Source organism: Ruditapes philippinarum, unplaced genomic scaffold (assembly GCF_026571515.1).
Source record: "Ruditapes philippinarum isolate M1 unplaced genomic scaffold, ASM2657151v2 ctg11716_1_1_1_1, whole genome shotgun sequence".
NCBI classification, from domain to species: domain Eukaryota; kingdom Metazoa; phylum Mollusca; class Bivalvia; order Venerida; family Veneridae; genus Ruditapes; species Ruditapes philippinarum.
In genome coordinates, this window is record NW_026863938.1 from 29641 (window position 1) to 55626 (window position 25986).

At 31.5% G+C, this 25986-nt stretch overlaps 2 protein-coding genes and 1 long non-coding RNA gene across 4 annotated transcripts; 1 reads left to right on the forward strand and 2 right to left on the reverse strand.

Moving 5' to 3' along the window:
• Nucleotides 1-2068: 2068 nt before the first annotated feature.
• LOC132723892 (uncharacterized) lies at nt 2069-9192 on the forward strand. Of its 2 annotated transcripts, none has more exons than XM_060708700.1 (4): nt 2069-2375; nt 6127-6425; nt 6728-6907; nt 7537-9192. In XM_060708700.1, exons 2-4 carry the CDS (start codon nt 6158-6160, stop codon nt 8514-8516), a joined length of 1428 nt encoding a protein of 475 aa, XP_060564683.1. In that variant the 5' UTR covers nt 2069-2375; nt 6127-6157; the 3' UTR covers nt 8517-9192. The 2 variants fall into 2 exon arrangements, with proteins under 2 accessions (XP_060564683.1, XP_060564684.1); XM_060708701.1 differs by having other exon boundaries at nt 6127-6410.
• Nucleotides 9193-10127: 935 nt separating this feature from the next.
• Nucleotides 10128-14316, reverse strand: LOC132723889 (uncharacterized). Its single transcript, XR_009624808.1, has 3 exons — nt 14226-14316; nt 10724-11065; nt 10128-10225 (listed from the first exon to the last, which is right to left on the reverse strand). It is a non-coding gene; the product is annotated as an uncharacterized LOC132723889 (long non-coding RNA).
• Nucleotides 14317-21704: 7388 nt separating this feature from the next.
• On the reverse strand, nt 21705-24868 carry LOC132723891 (uncharacterized). Its single transcript, XM_060708699.1, has 4 exons — nt 24386-24868; nt 22815-23043; nt 22528-22640; nt 21705-21752 (listed from the first exon to the last, which is right to left on the reverse strand). Exons 1-4 carry the CDS (start codon nt 24857-24859, stop codon nt 21705-21707), a joined length of 864 nt encoding a protein of 287 aa, XP_060564682.1. The 5' UTR covers nt 24860-24868.
• Nucleotides 24869-25986: the final 1118 nt, after the last annotated feature.

Sequence of the window (25986 nt, forward strand, 5' to 3'; positions counted from 1 at the left end):
ATATTTTTACAAAAAAAAAATCAAAAAAAATCTGAATATAATTATTTACATTCACAATAATTACATTACACTTTTCATCTACATTTTAACATGTGACTTTTCATCACCGCCTTTACATAATCTTCGTTTTTTATGAAGTAGTGTAGGTTTTTCTTAGAAGAAGAAGGAACTAAAATTCTTATATTTTATTTTTTATAAACAGCTATGTTTATTTCACTTATTCATACTGCTTTGTGATGATATACTAGTTACAATGTATCACGGATTTATATTGCATGTGATATAAATCCGTGAATGTGCATATGTTATTCGTATCGATTTATTCAATGGAATAACGTTAACACATACTATATTATCACTCATGTCATATGAAACATATAAAAATGAAAAAAAAAATTCATTCATTCATTCATTCATTCATTCATTCATTCATTCATTCATTCATTCATTCATTCATTCATTCATTCATTCATTCATTCATTCATTCATTCATTCATTCATTCATTCATTCATTCATTTATTCACTAATTCTATCACCATACTTTTTTATTTTCCCCATTTAAGGTCATCTTATTGATTTTTGCACTATTTCTCAATGTCATTTAAGTGATGTTGCAGTTTAATTATATTTTTTATTTATCGATTCTCCGGACTAATTAAGTGTAGAATCATCTGCGTATAGATCTTTATTTTTTATTCTATTTTTCTATTCTCAACTATGACAGCTATGTCATATAAGAAGTATATTAGAAACAATACAGGTCCCAATATTGAATCTTGTGGAACACTAGAAATTACTTTCATTGTCCGATAACTTATCTTAACCAGTTGTGTTACGTTAGAAAGATATGACTTAAATAAAACAAAGCAAGAACTTTTTATTCTCGAAATCCTGATTGTTGATATTTCCCAGCTTGGTACATTGTATATTTGGACGTCAACTTTACATTTGCTTCATTTTCATCTCTCGATTTAAAAATTAGCATAACTCTAGCTCTTTTTAAATCATCTGAGAAAATACTAGCTTAAGGTCTTCAGCGTACCCGTTTATATACTATGACATTCCGCATCAGATGAAAAACAAAAATGTTAAATAGCGACTTATAAAGTTTTGGAAGCCAGAACTAGGAAAATACTAGCAGTAATACTATTATTGATTATTGATTCAATTATTCATTTGTGTTTGGCACCATTTCACCTCGTCTTGTGGATTTCTTAATTTTCAGTTTTTCAATAGTCATTTTTATTAAACTGACTGATTAATCCAATAGTAAATTTACATGATGTGTTATCTTTTGGTTAAAATTTTCTTTTATGTTAGAATAAATACATTTGTTTTTTTATGACATACGAGATATTCACAAAGTGCTTGAGAATATACTCATAATGAGTTTATGGAAAATTAGATATTATAAACGACATTTATAATATCTAATTTTCCATAAACTTCCTTATTTCCTGTCACAAGTCTGTCTTGCATCGGATTACGAATACAAATTTCACTAAGCATAAAAACGTATGCATTGCTTAAAGCCAAAACGACTGTTTTGTTTAAATTTGACATCATTTATATTTGTTTCCATAAAAACGCCGAATCTGTTTTATGCATAACATTGTATTGTTCATGTTTTTCTCTTTTATATGTATCAAATATCTTAACTGATCAGTAAACCAGTCCAGTCGGTGACCCTGTTTGACAAAATACAAAAATGACAAAAGGACTTATAATGTGTTTTATTCATTGATTAATTTTCATGACCCATATTGGAAAAATAATCTTGCACAGATCAAAATTGAAATGACATGATTAGTACAAACGTCAACGTTTCAAACATTGTTAATAATTATTTACATACAAAATACATCAACAAATTTAGTTTTGTACGCAATGGGCACTTGTGTCCAATTTACAAATATGCAATGACACTCCATGAGTTTACATATTATTTGACAACCTACCTTGTTGTGCTAATTATTCTGCACAATTGTACGATAACTAGATTCAATACATTAAAAGGTTGTAAAAACAATACGTTTGCGAACCAACAAAATGCATGGGGAAGAATAATGCACACACGAGTTGTCAGCGGAGTTTCGTGCGCTTTGTCTTAATTGTCACGGGCATCGTGTATAACATGCAGTACCTCAGTATTACATGATTTTAGAATCGTTTGCCCATATTTCACTTAGCGGTAATATCCAATGATGACTTTTGACAATTGACATTTGTTATAACCTATGTACAAAGATCAAATAAGGCACTTATTTTTTGCTATTTATAAGCTGTTAGTTTTTAGTGTTTTTCAGTTAAGTCATTGTTGAGTGTACATGCTGGAGAAGGGAGAAAAGTGTTTTGCAAAATAGAATATCTATAGGTGAGTTTATTTTCTATTGAATGTCTTTGAATTTTTCAATTTCGTAATCGTTTCTTAAAATAATTTTTACACATTAATACATGTAGTTTGATTTTCATTCTAAAGGCAGAGAAATAATCCCCTTTTTAAACTGAAAACATCAAAATTACAAAAATAAAACAACAAATACATAGATATATTTTACTATAATTTGTATCTATGATTCATTTTTTAAAGTTCTATTGTATTGTATTGTATTGTATTGTATTGTATTGATACTAACATGTAATAACGTAACCAGTTTTACATGAAATGTTGAAGTAAAATTTGAAATAAGTCTAAATTTCCCTTGTTGTTATACTGGTAATAATTTATATGTTAAAATATTTAGTATTGTTTATTTTCACTATTTTGAACTTGAACATTTATGAAAGTCAGTCATGGATACGCAATTTAAATTGCACTTTTTAAAAGGCCATCATATATGAGGTTTCATTATTTAGATGAAAAAAAAAGAAAAAATGTTATTTTCATATCTAGAAAAAGGTCAACAATTGTTAAGATTTTTTAGCACATCTGTACAGAATGCCATATGCCGAACTTGAAAAAAATACTTAAGTTGACTCACGTGCTCGTTTGTATTCGAACACCTCTATCAATTCCTGCCTTTTTTGTGAGAAATACAATATCAAAATTAGTTTTCATCTAACATTACCATTTATGATTCAATTTAGAAAATTTAGCCATTAATTAGCCATTAATTTTAGTCATTTTTTATAAGCATCGAGCATAATGATTCTGCTGCAGAGTCATTTTTGCAAGTCTTAAATAGTAAATGGAATAAAATACTCCAAGACGCTTCACTTTTAAAAAATGCGATTCATAAAACATAGATATTGATAAAGTTTAAATTTTCTCAAAATGTTGGTTGTAAGATGATAGTTCTTTTCTTAATAAAGATGGTATAGTTAAAGAAGGAACAAGTTATCAAAATGCCATTTAACCTATAATTTACTGAAACAATACTTCTGCACTGTAACCAATACTTAGATATGACAAAAACGTAACTAAATAATAATAATAATAATCAGCATAATCTTTTGTCATGAATGTAGTAGACAAACATTTTTTCAGCATAATCTTTTATCATGAATGTAGTAGACAAACATTTTTTCAGCATAATCTTTTATCATGAATGTAGTAGACAAACATTTTTCAGCATAATCTTTTATCATGAATGTAGTAGACAAACATTTTTCAGCATAATCATTTATCATGAATGTAGTAGACAAATATTTTTCAGCATAATCTTTTATCATGAATGTAGTAGACAAACATTTTTCAGCATAATCTTTTGTCATGAATGTAATAGACAAACATTCTTCAGCATAATCTTTTGTCCAAATATTTTTCAGCATAATCATTTATCATGAATGTAGAAGACAAACATTTTTCAGCATAATCTTTTAATCATGAATGTATTATAGAAGCAAATGAAAGAAAATGGCAATTGTCATAACTAACTTTGTACAAAAAGTTGTCAACCATCACGGAAAGTCGATAACTATCATTTACAAAAAAAAAATCTTTTGATCAAATAAATTAAAAGCATGTGACACAAATATGATATACTATTAACATGACAAAACACTCAACGTTTATGTCGAGTCACTAATTTTCTCGGTGCAATGTTGATATTTTTTTATCTTCAACAATTTGACATGGTACAGACTGGCAGTTTTTTAGAAGTATTATGGAAGCTGACGCTTATATATGCATGATCGAACAATTACGTCACTTCAAATTTGTCCCCCTAGTGAACGTTTGAACGTTAGGGGACGTACGGTAATATGTTAGTAAATGATACATCTAAAACAAAGTGTCATTTATTTGGGGTTAATAAGGTAAATTAGATAATTCATTCTTTGATATTTTTCACATAGCAACATATATACGTATGCATATGATAAAATGAATGGGACATAGTTCAGGCCAATCTACTGAGGAAAGTGATCCGAGTCAGAGTGTTTCCTGTGGCGAAGAATACGTAGTGTTTCCTTTTTAATTCATACAAAGATCAAAATGGAATTATTATCAGGATATATAAAATATTGTACAATTAAAAATGAGATTGTTTTTACTCTCTTTTTTTCTTGTCCATTTAAATTTAATTTTTAACACAATCGGTTCTAAAATTAATTTCGTAAAAACAAATTGTTGGGTGAATTAAGTATTTAAGAAGTGAATATCTATAACTTATATGTAGTGTATTTTCAGTAGTTTTTCGAAGAAAATAAAAACCTATCAAGAATCCAAAAAAAACAACAACAAGGTTTTAAACTTATCATTATACGGAAAATACATTATAAATTATGGCATTCCATGCTCTATACTTAACGCTAAACTTTTAGTTGAAAATAGTTTTAACTAGAAAATATGGAAACCCCGAAAATTATCGAAACAGCAGTCATCGAAGAAATCAATTTATCAAGTCATAATATCAATATATATTTTGTGTATGATTCATTATGTAAATTTTGCAATATAGTTATGATATATAATATAAAAAAGAGTAGAAAAAAGTAAAAGGTAATTGATTAGAAAGTTGATATCTTTGTCAAAGTTTTTCATTATTTACTGCATATTGAAAATGATATAAAAAGTGTTGTTTTTTTTTTTAAATATTTTGCACGATCTAGATAGGTTTTTGAATTTATGATATATTGAATTTATATAAAGACATAGGTAAGTTGAATATAATTATGATTAATTTAGTAATAAATATAGAGATAATTATGTCATCATATATTTTTGACGTTTCTAGTTACTTTTAGATCCGGATTTAGAAACTAATACACAGAATTGATTAACGAGTCGCGAAAAAGTATGAAAATGTGATATATTTTCGAGTCATACATTTCATGCACTAAAATCACATTTTTGAGTTGGACATACTTTCTTTGATGTTCCAAGTTTTCATTTAATTTCATTTTTGATCGGAAAATAACATCACAGATAGCTGTACATATTATAATTAACATAAATGATCATCATAATTTCTCAATAAAAACGTTTTCCTTTCCTTTGTCAATATCCTGTGTATCAAAACATCTAATACATACAGTAGCAAAATATAAGAGAAAAGAAGGGAAAAAACCTTATGTTAACATATGTAAAATACTGGTCAACCTTGTTTTAACCATGTTCTTTCTGATCAAAACGGTTGTTAAAACTGATTTCCCAATCAGTGAACAAATACTTATATTTGCAAGAGAAAACAGTTGTTGAATTTTGTTGTGGTTGTAACTGGGCATACATGTACTGTGAACACTGAATATGGGACGTATTACAATAATATACATTCAGCTACAGTCATTGGTGAAAAGTAATCATGGTTTAAAAAAGACCTCCTGATGCCCAAAGGCATAATAAAGCATGAAGATATTTTTACATTGATTTAATGCAAAACATAACAATAAAAATAAATAAAAAAAATGTACTAAGAATTGAATTAAAAGTAGAAAAAAAAATCAATTTTACTCTTCTTTTGGAGGAAATAAAGATATTATTATTTATGGGTTATTTTTCAAAAAAATGATCTATGCTGTAACAAAAAAGATTAAGTGAATGATCTGAAATTTTGCAAAGTTATGCGTACAGACCTGCATTGAATGATATATAAATCTCGAAAAAGTTTTTTTTAGTTCTTTGATTTTGAAGAGAACCACAATGAAACTCTTTAAAATAATTAACAATAGTTTATTGTTTTCAGCAAGCATTTAGTTTTCACCAGCACATGAAGGATGTTGGCTGCTATTTTGCTTTCACTTATCATAAGTGATGTCTCAAATGGTCAAAAGAAAATTGAGCCCTTGTTTCGCCCCGACGCCATCAAAGCCTTCAGTTCTGGCTCCTCCCCTAACAGGATAAGCACCGTCGTAGAGCCATACCCTTCTCACGTAAATCTAGGAGGAGGTGGACGAGGGATTCATAAACCGGATATCGGTGGAGATTTTATTCCTGACCATGGACCTGACGGATTTGACGTTCATGGAGGTATGGGCTTTATAGGTAACCAATTTTTACTAACTTTTTTGGGTGCTGGTAAGTTTGAAACTAGTATTGAAACGAGAGCGGAAAAAATGAATTAAAACTTAATTGCAAAAAATAGTTCCCATGTAAATTGTGATGTTCACTTACTAACACTAACCATTTTAAACGCGGGACTTGGGAATTTTTCCTTTTTACTGCTATCGGAACTCCTCGGCTTTCATACAGATGCCAAATTTCATCGATAGTTTTGACTACAAAGAGTTCCTCACGCCCCTGTGGTTTCACATTACTTTCAGTGCTTTGATTTTTTTTACTCGCAGGTAGTAGCGGAGGAGGAGGAGGCGGGATTATACCTGGGGGAGGCGGAGCAGGGATTTTATCAGGCGGGGGAGGTCCTGGAATTATAGAAAGTCATACTGGAGGGAAACTTTTCCCAGCTGAAAGAATCATCAAACACTCGCGAACAACTGAACATCATTTTGGTGACCACGGTCCTCATGGTAAATCATAATCGTTTATAAATACACATACTTCGCAATAGTTTTGGCTTCCAAAACTTTACCGCTTTTTAACATTTTTGTTTTTATTTGATGCGTCATGTCATAAACGGGTACGCTGAAGACCTTCAGCTAACTTCGCATAATGAGATGTTTGAATTTCGTAGGTGAGGTCATGGTCACACTTTGACATTATTATGAATTGGTGTCTGCTCTGTATCTTTTAAAATGACGACCATTTGGAAGAAATGTTGATCTTAATGAGACTATGTGCTGAACGGTCAAGATTCAAAACTTGTGTTTAAAAGTATATTTATCAAAGGTTAAATTTAGATACTCTGTAAATTCTGTGATTACCTCTATGCACCAACTTTTACATGAGTGAGTCAAACCGCACTTCAAGCAAGTTTTATTTTCCCTTTTTCCTTTTTTTTCGCTGTAACATACAATGTAAATGAGCACAGCCAATCAAATCACTGTGAGGAGTTTGCATGAATGGATCTCATCCGATATTGACCTCAGATACTAGTACATTTGTATTCGGCCGTATTTTGCACAACCTTTGATGTTTGCAGTGCTCTTGTTATTGTTGTGAACTATAGAAAAACAGACAATACTTGGTATTTTTTCAGGGCATGACAAAATTGATGGTGGAATTGGAGGTCCAAGTGTACAACCAGAACCATTACCTCTTCCGCGACCGCGACCACGCCCAAGACCACATCCAAGACCTGAACCACGGCCATATCCGGTTCCATATCCTGTCCCGGTACCACAACCAGCTCCGACTCCGAGGCGTGAAACAATACGTGTTCCATACCCAGTGAGAGTTCCGTACCCAGTGAGAATTCCTCAGCCGGTGACAGTTCCAGTGCCACAGCCGGTTCAAGTTCAAGTCCCAAGACCGTACCCAGTACACGTTCCACAGCCGTACCCGGTTCCTGTTCAAAACAAACAGACTGTTCCTTCAAGGCAAGTTTCTGTAGGAATAGGGGCAAGTGGTCACCGACATCATCGATGTGACTGGTCAGACTGGCGTTGCCATGACTACGATTACGGACATGATTATGATTTTGGCTTCCATGGTCATAGGCGTGGCTTCCGAGGACAAAGGAGGAGTAACGGGTTCCAAAATTTCTTGCTGGCAGGAATGCTTGCAGATGGATTAGATTTTAATTATCCGGATTATGACTTTAATGATATGTATTTGATGTCAATGCTTGGTCGAGGAGGAGGGAGAATGGGGGCATGGGGGATGCGTGGCGGAGGAAGGTTTGATAGGCGTGGTAGGTTTGGAGGTGGTTTTGGGGCTGGCATTGGAGGCGGCATAGGAGGTGGCTTTGGAGGCGGCATAGGAGGTGGCATTGGGGCTGGATTTGGTGGAAGCTTTGGACATTCAGCCGGAGTTGGCGGATTTGGGGCAAGCTTTGGTGGAAGAGGTGGACGTGGTGGCTGGGGTGGTGGACATGGCGGCTGGGGTGGTGGTCGCGGCGGTCGGGGAGGCAGTGGTGGAAGTAGTGGTGAAGGAGGAAGTGGTGGCGAAGGCGGCAGTGAGGGAGGCTCGGGAAGTTCCGGTGGCTACTATTGGGACTTTGGAGATAACGATGATTAGTGTTGAATACGTTTTAAGAATGTTTTTTACATAAAATGTATTTTCGGTCGTCTTCAATATCATTATGTTCATTGGATGAACCTTTATTTAACATAAATACATTATCGAACGTACGTAATTCACTCGATGCCCTATACACGAGTTACTCCTTTTCGATAATTATTGCTCTTTCGTGTCATTTCGATCCTTACTTATACGTTTTGCCATTCCCTGACCTATGTCTTTTTACCATATCAAACTATGTCTATTACTATATAGATGTTGAAGCTTAATGCCCAAAGTCATGTTATTATTTCTTTATTTCTCAAAAATTTCTTTCAATTTTATTTTTGCTGCTTTTTGTGACAAATTATTTTGTAATCAGCGCTGATTTTATTTTACCTGATAAACATCTAACATCCTCTTAACCCATTTTTTAAAACTTAAATGAAACATATTATATGCTTGCCTTTTCTACCAGTGACACAATTCACTTCTTAGGCAATTTACTTCCATATTTATTTCATACAAGCATTTTGGATGTTTTCTTATTATTTTTTGCAGCTGATATATAGGCCTGGCTTTGCACACTTTAATTAGTCTTTATTTTATGTTCATACGTTGTTGTAATTGTGATTTATTGATATTATTTGACAATTGTTTTATACATAACTTAAATAACAAATAAAACGGCGTCTTTAAAACTAACTTGCTGGTTTGTTTATTTTGTTTGATTAAAAGAGCAAAATTGAAAATGTTGCAGTCCCGGTTTGATCAAGCATGTCCATGGACGGCAGCGGTAAGTGCCAACTACCGTTCGTGCCCCCCCCCCCCGGCACCGACTGAAGTCGAATTAAACATTTAAACATGATAATTTGAGAAATTTCTGCATATTGTCCTATAATTCACAAACGCTATTTCATTGGACAAGTTTTAAAACTCCCATCGCATATTTTGAGAACTAAAATGCATTATTTTATCAATTTACAACAGTATCTACTATTATTGCATCTTAGTTCCCCAAAACTCATACAATTCGTTTTCAATATGAGCCGCGTCACGACAAAACCAACATAATGGGTTTGCGACCAGCATGGATCCAGACCAGCCTGCGCATCCGCGCAGTCTGATCAGGATCCATGCTGTTCGCTTACAAACCCTATAACAAGTAGAGAAACTGATAGCGAACAGCATGGCTCCTGATCAGACAGTATAACAATACTAAAGTGAAATACGGGGCAACAATTTACAACGATTATTATAACACATTCTAAAGTATTGTATTCTAAATTTTAACACGATAACCAGCTCTGCCTTTTCTGTCAAACTTCGAATCGGAGGGATGTTTTAAATAGGCGAGGACTTTGTCCAAAGTTTGACGGGGAAAGGGCATAGAAGTTAAGACTAAATATTGCAAAAACAACAACAACAACAATTGTTCAACAATAACAACAACAAAACAACCACAAAAAAAAACATCAGCACCTATGCATTAGAGTATGGCAATCCTCATAGAAAAAGGCTGAGAAATGATAGTGTCGGGTTTATAATCATTCATAGTATTACAGAAGTATTGTATTGCAGCAAACTGACTGGAAATACTTACCATGCAGTGAAAACAAACACAATATGTAAAGTTATGATCGTTTATTTTTTTCTTTATAATGAGAATGCTCACATTTCAGATTATTTTGATTGACAAGTTTTCTGCACGATGCCTTCTCAAATTTCTGTAAAGAAGAAAAAACAGTACTTCATATAGCGTTATATACAATATTGTGTAGGTATATACATGTAGATTGAAGGATTTGAGATTGTCTAAAACATACTTATTTTAAGACTAAATGAAACGAAAAAGGTACATTTGTTGGCTAAATTATCTGAATATCCTATTTTTAACGTTGCCTTTATTGTAACAATAACCCCAGCAACCTCTTGGGGAAATATAGCGGGTACTTTGACTTAAGGATTTTCAAACCCCTTGTAAATGTCCTGACATTCAGGGTTAATTAGATGGTGAAACTTCTACAAAATACCCTGGTTTAGCGAGTCCGACATATTCTTGGCTACTCTTGCACTAATATAAACATATATATACCGTTTTTTTTGGTCTGACAGTTCGGGACAAACGGAATTAAAAAATAGGACTCATTTCCCTCTTTTTCCATGACCACCCTGGGGAATGGTGTCCTCGTTTAAAATTGACTGGTGCATTTTGATTTACTAACCATTATAAATGACATTTATTAATAGCCACCATGGCCATGTCCATGTCCGCCGTGGTGTCCGTGACCGCCATAGTGTCCGCCGCCGCCGCCATAGTGTCCACCGCCGCCGCCATAGTGTCCACCGCCGCCTCCATAGTACCCACCGCCACCATAATAGGGATAGCGTCCGCCGCCACCCCAATACGGATAACGTCTGTGATAGTTGCCATATCGTGGGTAGTAACCACCCCAGCGTCTGTATCCACGGCGACCACCGTAGTATGGGAATGCATCAGATTGGTGTATTTGCAGCATAACTGCTATAACCAGCAAACATGCCAACACTTTGATCTGCATGACTGCCTAATTTTATAAAAAAAAAATAGATTATAGATTCTATCCAAAATCTAGTACACGTCTGCGTGGTGATGATAATAATGATAAAAATGTTGATGATGATGATAAAAATAGGTATGATGATGATGAGGATGATGATGATGATAATGATGATGATGATGATAAACAACAGCAGCAGCAGGAGCAGCAGCAGCAGGAGCAGCAGCAGCAGCAGCAGCAGCAGCAACAACAACAACAACAACAACAATTAACAACACCAACAATTATAGTAATAATAACAATTATAACAACAAAAACAACAATAGTGGTTATAATAATAAAAACAACAACAACAACAACAACAATAATGATAATAATTATTATAATAACATCGTATACAAAATACAAATAATAAATCATAATTTCAATGACGGGACTGGAGTTAATTTTTCGAGATTAATGTTCTATTTGATGTAGGTCGGTCTAGACATGCATAATTTCATATCGTTCGCTTACTCAGTTTTTTTCCAGAATAATTATTCTAAATGGGAAAAATGACCTAAGTGTTGCAATGCTTTTCACTCAAATAGGGCTAAGAACAACATAAAAACGACTTTTATTTCTGAGTACATTTATAAATAATCTTTTGCATATCGCCCTAGCTGATCACTGTAAGAAATTCAAATTTTATGTTTTTAGGCTTTTACATCTCAGTGGAGTTCCTTTAACACATATTTATACACTTCTAAATATAATAAACTTGTCATGCCTTGAATGTAGGACGAGTTTTTCTTTACATATATATATTTCTTTTCTTAAGCTATTGTTTTCTTTTTCTTAATATTTGATACTTTTTTTATTGCATTTCTTATAAACTTCTAAATTGCTTCTGTTTAAACGGAACGTTACAAATCACTTCCGTTGCAATTTACGAGTACAATGTGTAAAGGAGATGCACTATATAAGTTCGCTTTAGTTATTATCCCTATTTCTATTACATGCATTGTATACATATAAATTTAAGAATTAACGGAATATTGAAAAACATAAAGGCTCAATTTGACACAGAAGGCTTTTATTCTTATTTCTCAAGAGCTTTTTATCTTTGATGGTTTTTTATTGCCCAAGTACATGAGTCATTGTTTGTTTCTATTACTTCTTATCTATTTTTTATCAATTAGGGCATTTATAGTGATTTAGTATATTGTATGGAAGTCAAAATACTACTTTGTTTTCAATATGTGAATTTCCGCTGCTCCAGATGTGAAGCATAACACCAAATGTGACAGTGAAATTAGGCCAATCGCGGGGGAAGTTTTCAACTTTTTAAACAGATATACAACATGTATAAAATTCAAACTTTTTTTGCTTTTAGAGAAAATCTAATTGTAATTCTACCCTCCTGACTCTCCTCTATATTACCCATTTTTGTACTGAAATTCTATGCAGTCTTCATCGAGATATTCTTTCCGTCGTGGGTTCTGGTGTTGCCAAAACATACAATGCGTATGAAGAAAATGTCACTAAACGGACTCAAAATACAGAGATTTTACGAAATATCAACACAAACCGATGCTAAACATTCGAACAAATACTGATTTAAACATTTGTTGAGATTTGGCTAAAAACGGAGAATCGCTGTTCAAAATTGTAGAATGACAAATAAAAGAATAAAGTATAGATTGCTTTATGAAAATGATCCGTAATTATGTTGCTTATTGTTTATATCATGCACTTATGGACCTCTTCAGCACATTTGGAGCTCAAATGCAATTTTGAGCAGTGATTCTTTCGTTTTCAGCCAAATCTCAGTATTTGTTCGAATGTTAAGCATCAGTCTGAGGTGAGATTTCGTAAAATCTCTGTATTTTGAGTCCGTTTAGTGACATTTTCTTCAATGTACGTTTTGGCTACACCAGAACACACGACGGAAAGAATATCTCGATGAAGACTGCATAGAATTTCAATACAAAAATGAGTAATATAGAGGAGAGTCAGTAGGGTAGAATCACATTTCGATTTAAAAAAAAGGTTTGAATTTTATATAACTGTTTAAAAAGTTGAAAATTTACCCCACGATTGGCCTAATTTCACTGTCACATCTGGTGTTATGCTTCACATCTGGAGCAGCGGAAATTCACATATACTTTTACCGATGCTCATTTTTGAGTTACATATGGTGTTCCACCCCCGTGACTATGAAAAATAGAAGGCGGCTATGAACGGAATTTAATATAATATCGGCTTTTGTTCTTCATAGAATTTTTACAGCGTTTTCATTGGATGACACAAAAAATGGACACTAATGAGAAATATTGATGCAATAAAAAGCGTATTTTATTTTCCTTACTTGCACTGTAAAAAATATTTTTCACTACAGTGAAACATATTTTCCGTCTATTCACTGGTGTCTTGCCGACTACTTTCTTCTAAATTCAGCCAGTACACAAACGAGTAAGTGGAAGCCTTTCAAATTGCAATGTCAAAAAATAGAGCAATGCATATAATAAACAGAAAATTCAAGTGCGAGATTTATTTTCCTCTTATGGTATAAAAATTATCATATTCCACTCGATGAAAATATATCCTGTATTTAATATTCCTCTATATGTTGGAAAATAAATGAACCGAAATTCTAAATAAATTGTATGTAATAATTTGTATACAACAACTCTGAATTTATACATTTTTACAAATTATAGAAAGCGCACACTTTATCTTAAAGGAACTCCACTGAGGTCTAAAAGCTTAAAAACATAAAATTTTAATTTCTTACATAGATCAGCTGGGACACTTAAAACAGAAAGATATGCAAAAGATAATTAAGAAATATGAATTGAAATAAATTGAAAATCGTATATTTTGTGCTATCCTTAGCCCGATTTGAATTGAAAGCTTTGCAACTTCATCTTTTTGTCACATTAGATTTTTTCCTGGAAAAACGGAATGAGCAAATGATCTGAAGTTTGGTACAAAAATTATTGGTCAAAGACCTAAATCAATGTCAAAAAATAATTTATTTACGTCATGTCAACAAAAAAACAAAAAAAAACTAAGTGGAATACCTTAAAAACCATCGTCGAGTGAATGAAATAAAATTTTCTGATCTAAGACTTTCTAAGAATAAACATTGTAAATATTAGTTGTTCTTATTTTTTTTCTACGAAAGTGACATAATAAAACTCACTCTGAAATCGCCACTTGTATAAGAATGATTTGTAATATTCCAGCAAATCGATGGTAAAAAATGAGTAACTTTTATTTGATGTAACTCTTTATATAGGAGTATAGAAATGACTAATTGTAATCAAGATCACGAAATACACTCTATATACCAATTGTCATTATTTATCATATCAATATTTTTAATAGACATGTCATGTCGAAACAGTAAAATATCATTACATTTCCGTCAAACCTACAAAGTCATTTCACAAAAAAATGTTTCTCTTACCGAAGAAAATCAATCACTGTTATGTAACGGCTTTTAATTTCCGAAGTTCAAAAAATCTATCATTGTACGAAAACGACCAATGAAAACGCGCCAATAACATGTTCGATATAGTACAGCTGAACGTAATGTACATTAATGTACATTGATATACAAATATATCTAGATATTTGTTACTTAGGTCAAGTTGACTGTCAAGAAATACTCCCAACATACCGATTTTCCACCTGCTACATTTTTCTCATGAAGTGGACAATCGGCTGTGTCGAAACGTTCTTGTCATCGCCAGGTCATCGTAAATACATTAGTAAATTTTAATGCGTACCTTTTTCCAGTCAAATTTAATCTAGTTACTCTTTAGTTAATTTCTGGAGATTGATCAGGATCAAATTTAAAAAATCTCCATTGTTTATCCTTATTGAATTAATATTTAATATTAACTTGATAGAATTCAACTTAAAACGGCATGTTTGTGGAATTTTAGAAAATAAACAAGACATGGGCCTTTTACATTGATCCAAATACACTGGTCCTGACCCAAAAATGTATCTTTATTTTGATTTGATTATTTTCATATTTGTTTTGCTATTTGTTGATATCAATCCGAAATAAGCTTGTTTCTATGCAAATCAGCAAATTTTTAGATTTTGTTTATGTACCATTTAATATTAGAATAACACGATCAATTTAAGTTTCATAAAAAATGTGAAATTAAAATCAGGATCATTTGACCCTGATCCTGAACTTTAATTAGCGAACACGGGGTCAGCCGAAACTTTATAAAACAAAATGCCCATTGAATTAAGTAATAGCTTTAACTATAAGAGTTTGATCAAATTATTCACGCTTAGCATGTGGATACATTAGGCAGGCCTAATATAAATATCTTTTCTTAATTGATTTTATTTAAATGACGCCTATCTAGAGCCGTTAAAGATGCCATTGTCATTTATTATAAGTAATTATCAATACTGTGTATATATATGTATATTTAATATTTACTTATTGACATCAGATATATCATAATTGTATTACTGTTGTAAACATATATCTGTATATATAATGTATATATACGGCACCATGGCTGACGAATCATAATTAATATGTTTAATGTATGTTTGTTAACCCAATTGATACTTACCTTGATTTTTTAGCATTTATTTGAGTACTGAAGTTTTATAATAAAGTTTGAAATGTCGCCTTGTTCTCTGTTCTTTGTATTTTATGAATTATGTAATATGTTTACTATTATGAACACAACAAAAAGACCCGAAAATGTACCATTAAATACACCTTCGTTTTTCAAACTTTCTGACTGATACTATTTTGTAAAAATTCTGTATTTGGAGTGTGTTTAGCGTCATTTTCTGCCTACGCATGTCATATTTTGGTCACACCAGAACCCACGAAGGAACATCGCGTCACGTTAGGAAAGAAATACAGTACAGTTGATCATTTTTTTTCACTAAAATGTTTAATAGATTTGTACTTGGCTAACAAAAGGAAACTATTCTTGTGCTTTTATTGATTATAGAAAAGCCTTTGATTCTGTAAATAAACTTGTTTTATGGAACAAGCTAGAAAGGTCAAATATAGATGGTAAATGTTTTAAGATAATACACAATATGTGTATAAAAATATAAAGTCCTGTGTTAGAGTCAGCGACCATTTTTCTGACTTTTTTCTGGCGTCCGACAAGGAGAAAATTTATCCCCTGTTTTATTCTCTTTGTTCTTAAATGACTTGAACTCGTTCCTGTCTCAGATATTTGAAGGTTTAAATTTCCTGTCTAACAATGTTAGTCATATTTAAGCACAGATGATTTTGAAGTTTATCTTAAATTGTCTATGTTGCTTTATGCTGACGATACGGTTATTTTAGCTGAGAGTCCTAATGAGTTACAAAAAGCATTAAATGCAATGTCTGATTACTGTAATATTTGGGGTTTAAAGGTAAACACTGCCAAAACAAAAATTGTTGTGTTCTGTAAAAGTAAAAGGGGGTTGAATGATATTAATCCTTTAGAGTTTGAGGGTAACATACTTGAGATCGTAGATTGTTATGATTATCTTGGGGTTCAATTTTCATTTAACGGTAAAATTTTAGACACAAGAAAAAAAACTGATTGATCAAGCTCGAAAAGCTAGGTTTTCTGTGTTTACAAAGTCTCGGAAACTTACCTTTCCATTTGATATACAATTGAATTTATTTGATGCAATGGTGGCTCCTATTATTTTATATGGATCAGAGGTCACGGGAGTAGAAAATGTAAAAATAATTGATCGTTTCCAATTGAAATATATTAAATAAGTTTTCGGACTGAAGCAATCTACCCCATCATGTATGATTTATGGCGAGCTAGTAATATTGCCTTTGTCATTGCAAATTAAGTCAAGAGTTCTGAACTATTGAAACTATACTCTGATTTAAATGTGGATTTTCCTTGGTTGAAATTTCTGCATACTTCTTTAGATTCTTTGGGTTTTTCAAGTTATTGTTTTTTTAAACAGTCAAAGCCATCCCACATTTTAAGAAAATTATTTCTGCTAGAATTAAGGATCAGTTTATTCAAGGTTGGCAAACTTCTATTTATGAATCCGGTAAATGTCTAAACTATAGAATTTTTAAAACTCAATATGGTTTTGAAAAATACTTTAACATTTTACCATCAGATTTAGCAATAGCGTTTTTCAAATTAAGATGTATGAACCACAAAATGCCAATTGAAACAGGTAGATATTTTAATTTGGATAGAAGTCTTAGAGTGTGTTGTTTATGTTCTGATAATCTGTTAGGTGACGAATTTCATTATTTATTTCACTGTTCCTATTTTCAATGCCTGAGAAAGACATATTTAGACAATTCATATTTTCATAGACCTAACATTATCAATTTTTCAAAGTTAATGAATAGTGAAAGCAAAAATGTTTTACTCAATCTCGCAATATTCTGTAAGAAAATTATCTAATATATATATTTTTATGCACACAATTATGTTCATAACATTGCTATGGTTTCATTTCAATTATATATCACTTTACTTTGTTTTGTAATCATTTGTTATATTGTTGTTTTCTCACTTGCTCTGTTTGACCTTGAGATATCAATAAAACTTTGAAACTTTGAGCCAGATGGACATACTCTTTCTTTCTGGTTGGGTATGAAACTCGGAACACAACAAATTTGGGCTTCAACGGAATGATATGCATTTTTTTAACTACCTGACAATTGTGCCTTATAAACGGCATTGCTTTTAATAGCCCATTATACATAAGAAATGCTTCTATTATTATTCATTAAAACTTTTTTCTTTTGTGTGTATATTCATAATTTCCAAAAGCTTACTCACATCTCAATTATCTGAACCATCCTTTGCACCGGTTGCTCTTTGACAATGAGTACAGTAAAAGTGACTAAGTATTTTTGTATAGAAGTCAGAATGCTTCTTTGTTTACAATCCGCTAGATTTATGACAAATCATTTCATATTTATCTCTAATTTCTTTTCAGGTTACAAATATCTTACATGCCTTAAAACCATTATTTACATATTATAAAATTCATACAATGTATTTGCCCTTTCTAACGAAGTAAATAATTTTTCGTTTCTAAGGCATAAAATGCCTTTAGAATTTGTTTATTGGTAAATGCTTAAATCCACAAATATCAACATTTTCTAAAATTGTTTTCCCGAATACCCGTTTTTAAATTTTGGGCAAACTCTCATTTTCTCTTATTATTCGTTACCATGAAATTTTTATTTAATTTTTAAAATGGAGTAAAACAACAAAAACAAAACACCAAACAGCAACAGCAAACAAAAAATTTGTTCCCGTAAAGAAAAAGTGATCCCAAAAATATTTTTATTTTTTATATGGGAAAGGGGTTTAGGAAAACATGTAAAATAAAATGGGATATGTAAATTTTTTTATTGATAAAACCTATTTAAGTCTTATTTCAAAGGACAAATTTTTAAGGGAAAAAGGTTTTTGAAAACCCAAAAGCCAAAAATGCCTTAAAAAAACCCCCCCAAAAACCGGGCAAAATCCCAAAACAGGGCCAAAAAATTTTTTCCTTGAAAAAATCGAGGCAAATAATCAAATTTTTAAAAATTATTTAAAATTTAAAATTGGATTCAAAATATTTATAGCCATATTGGTTTTTTAACTGTTAATACAAATGAAAGAAAAAAGGTTATTTCTATAACATAATTATGATGAATTATCAAAAATGAGTATTGCTAAGATGAGAATGTCAAAAATTATACTCAATGATCTAGGTGCGCTTTCTGACTAACCAGATTTTAAAAAAGGAAAATGAATGGAACTTGGAAAATATAACAAACCAGTGATTGTAATGTACACGTAGCCTGACGTAGAGTATGATAAGAGAAAGATTTAGAGTTTTCTTAAACTGTAAGTAAAAGACAAATGCCTTGTTTCTTAGAGTTTTTAGATGAATACATGAATGATTGGATGATAAAATGAGATGAGATTTTTTTTGGTAAGTATCATCATACTTGGCGTTGATAAATCAAGGTCAAAATGTAGATTTGATACTTGTTTTCGTGGTTTTATGTATTTTTTGGTCAAGGCAGATGATATTCATCATGGTCCGGTTGTTGACAAAATATCATTATGATGAATTAGGAAAAAAAGTGTAAATTTCAACTTTAATGTGTAAAAAAAAGACAGTTTAGTTAGTATGTATAGTGTAAGCCGGAAATATTTCCTTGTTGCTAAAATGAGAATGTCAAAAATATACGTAATGATCTAGGTGCGCTTTCTGACTAACCAGATTTTAAAAGGAAAATGAATGAAGCTTAGAAAGTATAACAAATTAGTGATTGAAATGTACACATATGATATGATAAGAAATGTATCTTAAAAGATTTAGAGTTTTCTTAAATTGTAAGTAAAAGACCAATGCCTTGTTTCTTTGAGTATTTAGATGAATACATGAATGATTGGATGATAAAATGAGATGAGATTTTTTTGGTAAGTATCATCATACTTGGCGTTGATAAATCAAGGTCAGAGTATAGATTTGATACTTGTTTTCATGGTTTTATGTATTTTTTTTTGTTCAAGGCAAGATCACGGTCAGGTTGTTATGAAGATTTTAAAACAAAGATGTTATCTTTAACTAAGGAAGGTAAATGTAAAATTTGTAAAGTTAATCGTTTTAATAATCTAGTATATCGATATTGTATGCTTCTGAAAATAGTGCTAAAAATAACCAGTGTGTTGAAATTTCACAGAATTTTGTCAATTGAAAATTTAACAAGACTAAGAGCGAAATGATATTAGCTTGTTTTCCAAAAGCAGGAGATTAAAAATTAAGAAAGTAAAGACAAACTGAAAATAAATGCTTGTTTGAATAAATTGTCATGGACATATTTTACAAACACAAAATGATTTGAAATTCGTATAGAAGGATCAAAAAGTAAAGGCGAAAACGGCGAGAAAATATGATCATCTGATAAAAAAATAAAAAAAAAAACATTTTAAAATTAAAAAATAGTAAGAGAAAAGGGGTAAAACTGCCTTTTTTAGTTTTTCAAAAAAAACGGTCCTTTTCACGGGGACAATACTTAAAAGGGTTTTTGCCAATTTAAGGGGTGTGTCGACCGGGGCCCCCAAAATTTAATTTAGAGCTCCCCACCTTTAAGGGTTTTTTCCCCGTCGACCCCCCTCTGAGGAGGAGGAAAAGCCCGGGCTCTTTCTGGGTTTAAATTCGGGCAATCTGGCTCTTTTGGGGCGACATGCGGGTCCTGTTCCGTTCAGCGTCTGGTTGTCTAAATCGATAGTTTGGGCGAACTCTTTCCGAAAACCCGGGGTTCGGCCCCGTCCTTTCGGTTTTCTTTTCATTCAGTTTTAAAATATATCAAAGAAATTGGTCAAGAGTTTTAATGTCGTCAAGTAATTAAAAATTATATAATATATATTGTTGATGTAAATTATATAGTATCTGGTGTGATGTTAATGATAAAGTATCTGGTGTGATGTAAATGATATAGTATCTGGTATAATGAAAGTGATATAGTACCTGGTGTATGTAAATGATATAGTATCTGGGTGTGATGTAAAATGATATAGTATCTGATGTGATGTAAATGATATAGTACCTGGTGTGATGTAAATGATATAGTATCTGGTGCGATGTAAATGATATAGTACCTGGTGTAATGCAAATCATATAGTATCTGGTGTGATGTAAATGATATAGTAATCTGGTGTGATAGAGATGATATAGAAATTGTATGCTGTTAATGATTTAGTATATGTTGTGATGTAAAATTATATAGAAGCTGGTGTTATCTAAATGAATATAGTAGCTGGAGGGATGTTAATGATATATATCTGGTGTGAATGTAAATAATCTAGAATCTTGTGTGATGTGTAAATATAATATCTGTTGACGTGTAAATGATATAGTATCTGATGTGATGTAAATGATACAGTATCTGGTGTGATGTAAATGATATAGTATCTGATGTGATGTAAAATGATATAGTATTCTGGTAATGATGAAAGTGATACAGTATCTGATGTGATGTTATTGATTATAGTATTTGGTGTGAATGTAAATGATATAGTATCTTGATGTGATGTAAATGAATATAGTTTCTGGTGGTGATGTAAATGATAATAGTATCTGGTGTGATGTAAATTATATAGTATCTGGTAATGATTTAATTAATGATATAATATCTGGTGTGATGTAAATAGTATAGTATCTGATGTGATTTAAATGATATAATATCTAGAAAAAGATGTTAATGATATTGTATCATGGGTGTGATGTAAATGATATAGTATCTTGGTGTGATGTAAATGGTAAAGTATCTTGCGTGTTATGGTAATAATATAGTATCTGGCCGGTGTGATGTTAATGATATATTGACTTTATGTGATTTAATGCTATGTACAAATATCTAAAATGTGAAATGATTAAAGCATGCGAAATACAATTATTCTTGTACTGAACATCAGGTATACGAAAACACACATTCCTTTAAAGAACGTACATGTATATGTAATCAAAAACGGTTGTTACAACAAATTTAAGTGAGCTTACTTTTTTCTCTGTGGCTCCCTTGCCAGTACCATTCTTTTTGGAAAGCTCCTCATTTCTTTTTTGGCTTCGGCCTTTCTTGTCGAGCCTCACATGCTAAGGCGTATCTATTAAAATGTAACAAATATTAAAGGCAAACTCAAACTTTCTTTTTAAAACTTGCAATTTGGTCTAATTTGTATACCATCTATAGTAATAATATAAAACAAAATATAAAAGTCCAGATTTTCGAAATCTTAGACTATTGGCTACTCCTTGCGTTTTCCATATGGCGCCGTTTTGTGTATTGTGAATGTAATAGGATATTTTTAGGCAATACACAACTTCATTCATCTTCGTCAAAACTCGGAATATTTCAGGGGTTTTTTTTTTTTTTTTTTTTTTTTTTTTTTTTTTTTTTTTTTTTTTTTTTTTTTTTTTTTTTTTTTTTTTTTTTTTTTTTTTTTTTTTTTTTTTTTTTTTTCCGTTTTTTTTTTTTTTTTTTTTTTTTTTTTTTTTTTTTTTTTTTTTTTTTTTTTTTTTTTTTTTTATTTTTTTTTTTTTTTTTTTTTTTTTTTTTTTTTTTTTTTTTTTCCTTATATCATGTTAATGGGATTTTAGTTCATTTGTAGCAATGTTTGCCGGATATATACATTGGATTAAATAAATCTCTTTACGTTGCATATTTAATATATAATCTTTTAGTTGATGTCAAAGGGCAAATTTCAAATGGCTTTTACACTTACTATTCTAATTACGTATGATATATGAATCTCAGTCTGGACAAAACAACAAAGCGTTAATTATGGAAATTTTAGCATTTTTATATGCTTGACTAAATAGCGAATAGTGCAGTTACATAAATGGATCTTATTTATCTTACATATAATTATATAATTTTCAAATATATAAACAAAATATTTCCAGGCGGACAGAGTAGAAAGTATGTTGTATTCAAAATATTTTTTTTCAAATATACTTACAGGCCCCGTCAGCTTCCTTAATTGGGGTAATATCGGCTTCATGACTATTGGTTTGCAATCTACTTCAATGGTAAAAGACTCCCCGCCACGTGCTTTTCTATGCTCATATTGAACTAAAATAGAAATAGTATTGTCAATGAACTATCTTGTTAAAGTACGCAGTTTCTTTCTCTTTAAATAAAAAGTATGACGAAAATATACTTACAAGCAGAAAACATAATTTCATATATTTCTAACTGTCACAAAATGCGAGCGAGGTGTGTGTGTGTACTAAGTGTAATTCTTACCTAGCGTTGGTGTGGGGGTGCGGCTAGCTATAGCCTTTCTTTTCTTTTCGCGTCGTTTCTCCTTTCTTTTGGCAATCCAGGTAGAAATGAAACCGAAACAACCTGGGAGCTTCATCTTCTTTTTCTTCTGCTTCTTCTCATTTCCCTGGTCAGATTCGTTAGTAGTGGTCGCAATGGTTTCCTTTTCTGCGTTTCCAACTTTATCTTTATTATCAATGTCGTCTTTTTGCTACAATTGAAGAGGAATCCCGAGGGATAGTATTAAAAATGTGGTGAAGCTTACATAAATTTCATTGAAAGGTTTTCAAACATGTAGATCCCTACAATTCAAATTCAACGAAACAAATAATATTCTTCGATGTTATCAATCCTTCATATGAAAAATATGAAATCAAACCGAATTATCGAAGTACCTATTAGATCTATAATTGACAAACAAAGCTATTCGGCAAAAATCTAAAGCAAGAACTTGAACTATCAGGTACACTAATAAAGAACAAATGTGGTACACTTAATGTCATTTTGTTATGTAGCTTTACATACATATTGTTAATTTGCTTTAATACACTTGTTATTATATATAATAACAAAATTGCCTATGATTTTAACTGATTATGAGTGTCACGTGACCTATTATGAGTTTGCGGCCCGGGGCCGAGAACTAGTTATCAGCCTGCAGAACATGTGCACGAGCACAAACTGAAACAATGACGTCATATTTTACGCCATCAAACAGTAAAAACTGTACAAGTGAAAGTAGGTGGTCAGCACGAGTAGCTTTATTTTTATTATGAGAGCTTAATTAAGCGTATTTAGTACAAACACATTTTTGTTACTATTGAAATTTGAAGAAATAGATCTAATATGACAAATTCATTCCGAAAAAAAAATGAAAATAAAACTTGCTTCCAGGAACACACAAACAGTAAACATAGATCTATGTAAAGAACAGAAGAAGAGTAGACAAGGACTTCAACGAAAGAACTTCAAGTATTTGTTGTTGTTGCTGTTTTTTTAATGCTACTATTAGATCTACCAAGTGTTTTAAAGACATTAATACAAGTTAGAATAGGGCCGGAGGTGATAATCAGCCCTGAATGAATTATGGCCCTCGGCTCCATTATTCATATTGCGGGCCGATTATCACATTCCAGCCCTCTCCTGCCGTGTATTAACCTCTTATTACATACATATTGTTATTTTGATACAGGTTTGTGAATTGCACCTGTAAGCTTGGACTTACAATCTTAACTCAAAAAAGATATAACTCAATTAAACCCCTTTGTAGGCCATTTTATTGGGAAAGCCAGAATAACTATATTGAATATTTTCCGTGAAGTACAAAAGCACGCATGTTTCATGTGTATATCCCTCACATTAATGTCAAACCCCTCACGAGGACGTAGACATGTAACAAATAGCAAATACATAATAAACGTTAGATATAATGAAAGTGTAAGTCAAGATATTTGCATACAAAATGTTATCCCTGTCATTAATTTATCATCATTTTAATTAGTAATAAGTACTTTAGTATTATGATAAGCACAAGGGTGAAACTCGAAGTTTACCTTATTGACCGCCTCGTTTTTATTTTTCGTGTCTGTACTATATAGGCCTACCCCTTTATCGGCTGATACATCCGTTGACTCTTTATGTTTTTCCTCTTTTAATTCCAAACTCGTACTTATATCAACTGCCAGCTGTTCTAATTCCTGCTTTGATGTATTTCTTAGCTTGACTTCCTCCTCTTCTAATTCTTCGTCGCTCGAATCGGAAAAATCGTCGCGATATTCCGCCTCCTCTGTAGGCCTCGGTAAACTTTGATCTCGTGCATGCGTAAATCGAACCTCTTTAAATGTTCTGTCAGGTACAGAACGACTTCGGGTCTGTCCTGGCCCCTTGTGAGTAAAAACTTGACTTCTTTTATTTGTCAGCATGATCTGTTGTTCCACAAGTTTCTTTGTATCTGCCCTCAGTGGGGGTAAAGATCCCGTACCATCTGAGGGCTCAACTGTTATGATTCTCACCTTATGTGAGGACATTTTAGCTAATGGCAAATTACAGCGCCCATCATGGATATATTTCAGCCCTCATTCTGGTATTGCTACGTTTGTCAAAGACTTCGTTTGAGACATTCGTACCCTGTCAAATGAACGGGGGAAAAAGGAAATTTTTCATCGTAAACTTGAATTTTTTGTTTTAAAAATACCCCCTTTTCCCATTTTTTTTTTAGGAAAAAAAAATTTTTAAAAAATTTCCCTTTTAAAAATTTTGGGGGCTGGGAGAATGTAAAAGAAGAGGCCGACAAACCAAACCCGTGGGAAAATTTCGGGAAAAAATGTTTCACTGCAGTTTGAAAAAATAAATTTTTAAGTTGGAAAAAATGGGAAAAAGAAAAAAAACGCATTTATTTTTATCAATATTTCTCAAATTTTTTTCATTTTAAGTTAAATTAAAAATTAAAAAAAAAATTAACAGAGAATTCAAGGGATTTTTTTAAAAAACAATAGGGTTTTTTTTTTATTGAGGGGGAAAGAAAAAAAATATTTCCCCGAATGGGGGGCTCAATTAAATTTGGGGAATTTTTAAATACAAAAAAAAAATTTTAAAAAAATTTTCCCGTATTTTTTAGAAAATAACTTCAATTTTCTGTTTTTTTGTCCCTTTTCTCTTTTTTTTAATTTTAAATTTTAAGGGGCTTCTCATTTAATTTTGGTATTAAACTGAATTAAGAAAAAAGTCAGGGAAATTACCAGTGAGAAAAAAACGGGAAATATGCATTGCAGGAAATTAAATTTTTTACATTTTTAGAATACGGAAAAAAGCGCACTTTAAAATTTTATCAATAAATTTTTAAATAAATTTCAATTTATAAATAGAAAAATTTTTAAAAATTAAAAAAAGGGTTTTATTTTCATTGGTTTTGGTGGGTTTTAAAGAAATATAAAAAAAGGGGAAAAAAAAAGTTTTATTTCATAAATTTAAAAAAAAATGAAAATATCAAAATTGGGGAAAATTTTTTTACTGTTTTTGAGTTTTAGGGCCGGTTTTTGTTTTTTCAGGGGATAAACAAAGAGTGACAGTACTGGAAACCAACTTAAATTTGGATTTTCGTTTTTAAAATATTATTATTTTTTGCGTTTTTATTTCTTTTTTGGATAAAAAGTTT

Coding starts and splice junctions, on each gene's coding strand:
- LOC132723891 (XM_060708699.1), bottom strand. CDS start 24,859: ATGTCCTCACATAAGGTGAGAATCATAACAGTTGAGCCCTCAGATGGT. Junction 22,641..22,814: donor CACCCCCACACCAACGCTAG/GTAAGAATTACA, acceptor TTTCTATTTTAG/TTCAATATGAGCATAGAAAA. Junction 21,753..22,527: donor TAAGGAAGCTGACGGGGCCT/GTAAGTATATTT, acceptor TTATTACTATAG/ATGGTATACAAATTAGACCA.
- LOC132723892 (XM_060708700.1), top strand. CDS start 6,158: ATGTTGGCTGCTATTTTGCTTTCACTTATCATAAGTGATGTCTCAAAT. Junction 6,426..6,727: donor TGGAGGTATGGGCTTTATAG/GTAACCAATTTT, acceptor TTTTACTCGCAG/GTAGTAGCGGAGGAGGAGGA. Junction 6,908..7,536: donor TGGTGACCACGGTCCTCATG/GTAAATCATAAT, acceptor GTATTTTTTCAG/GGCATGACAAAATTGATGGT.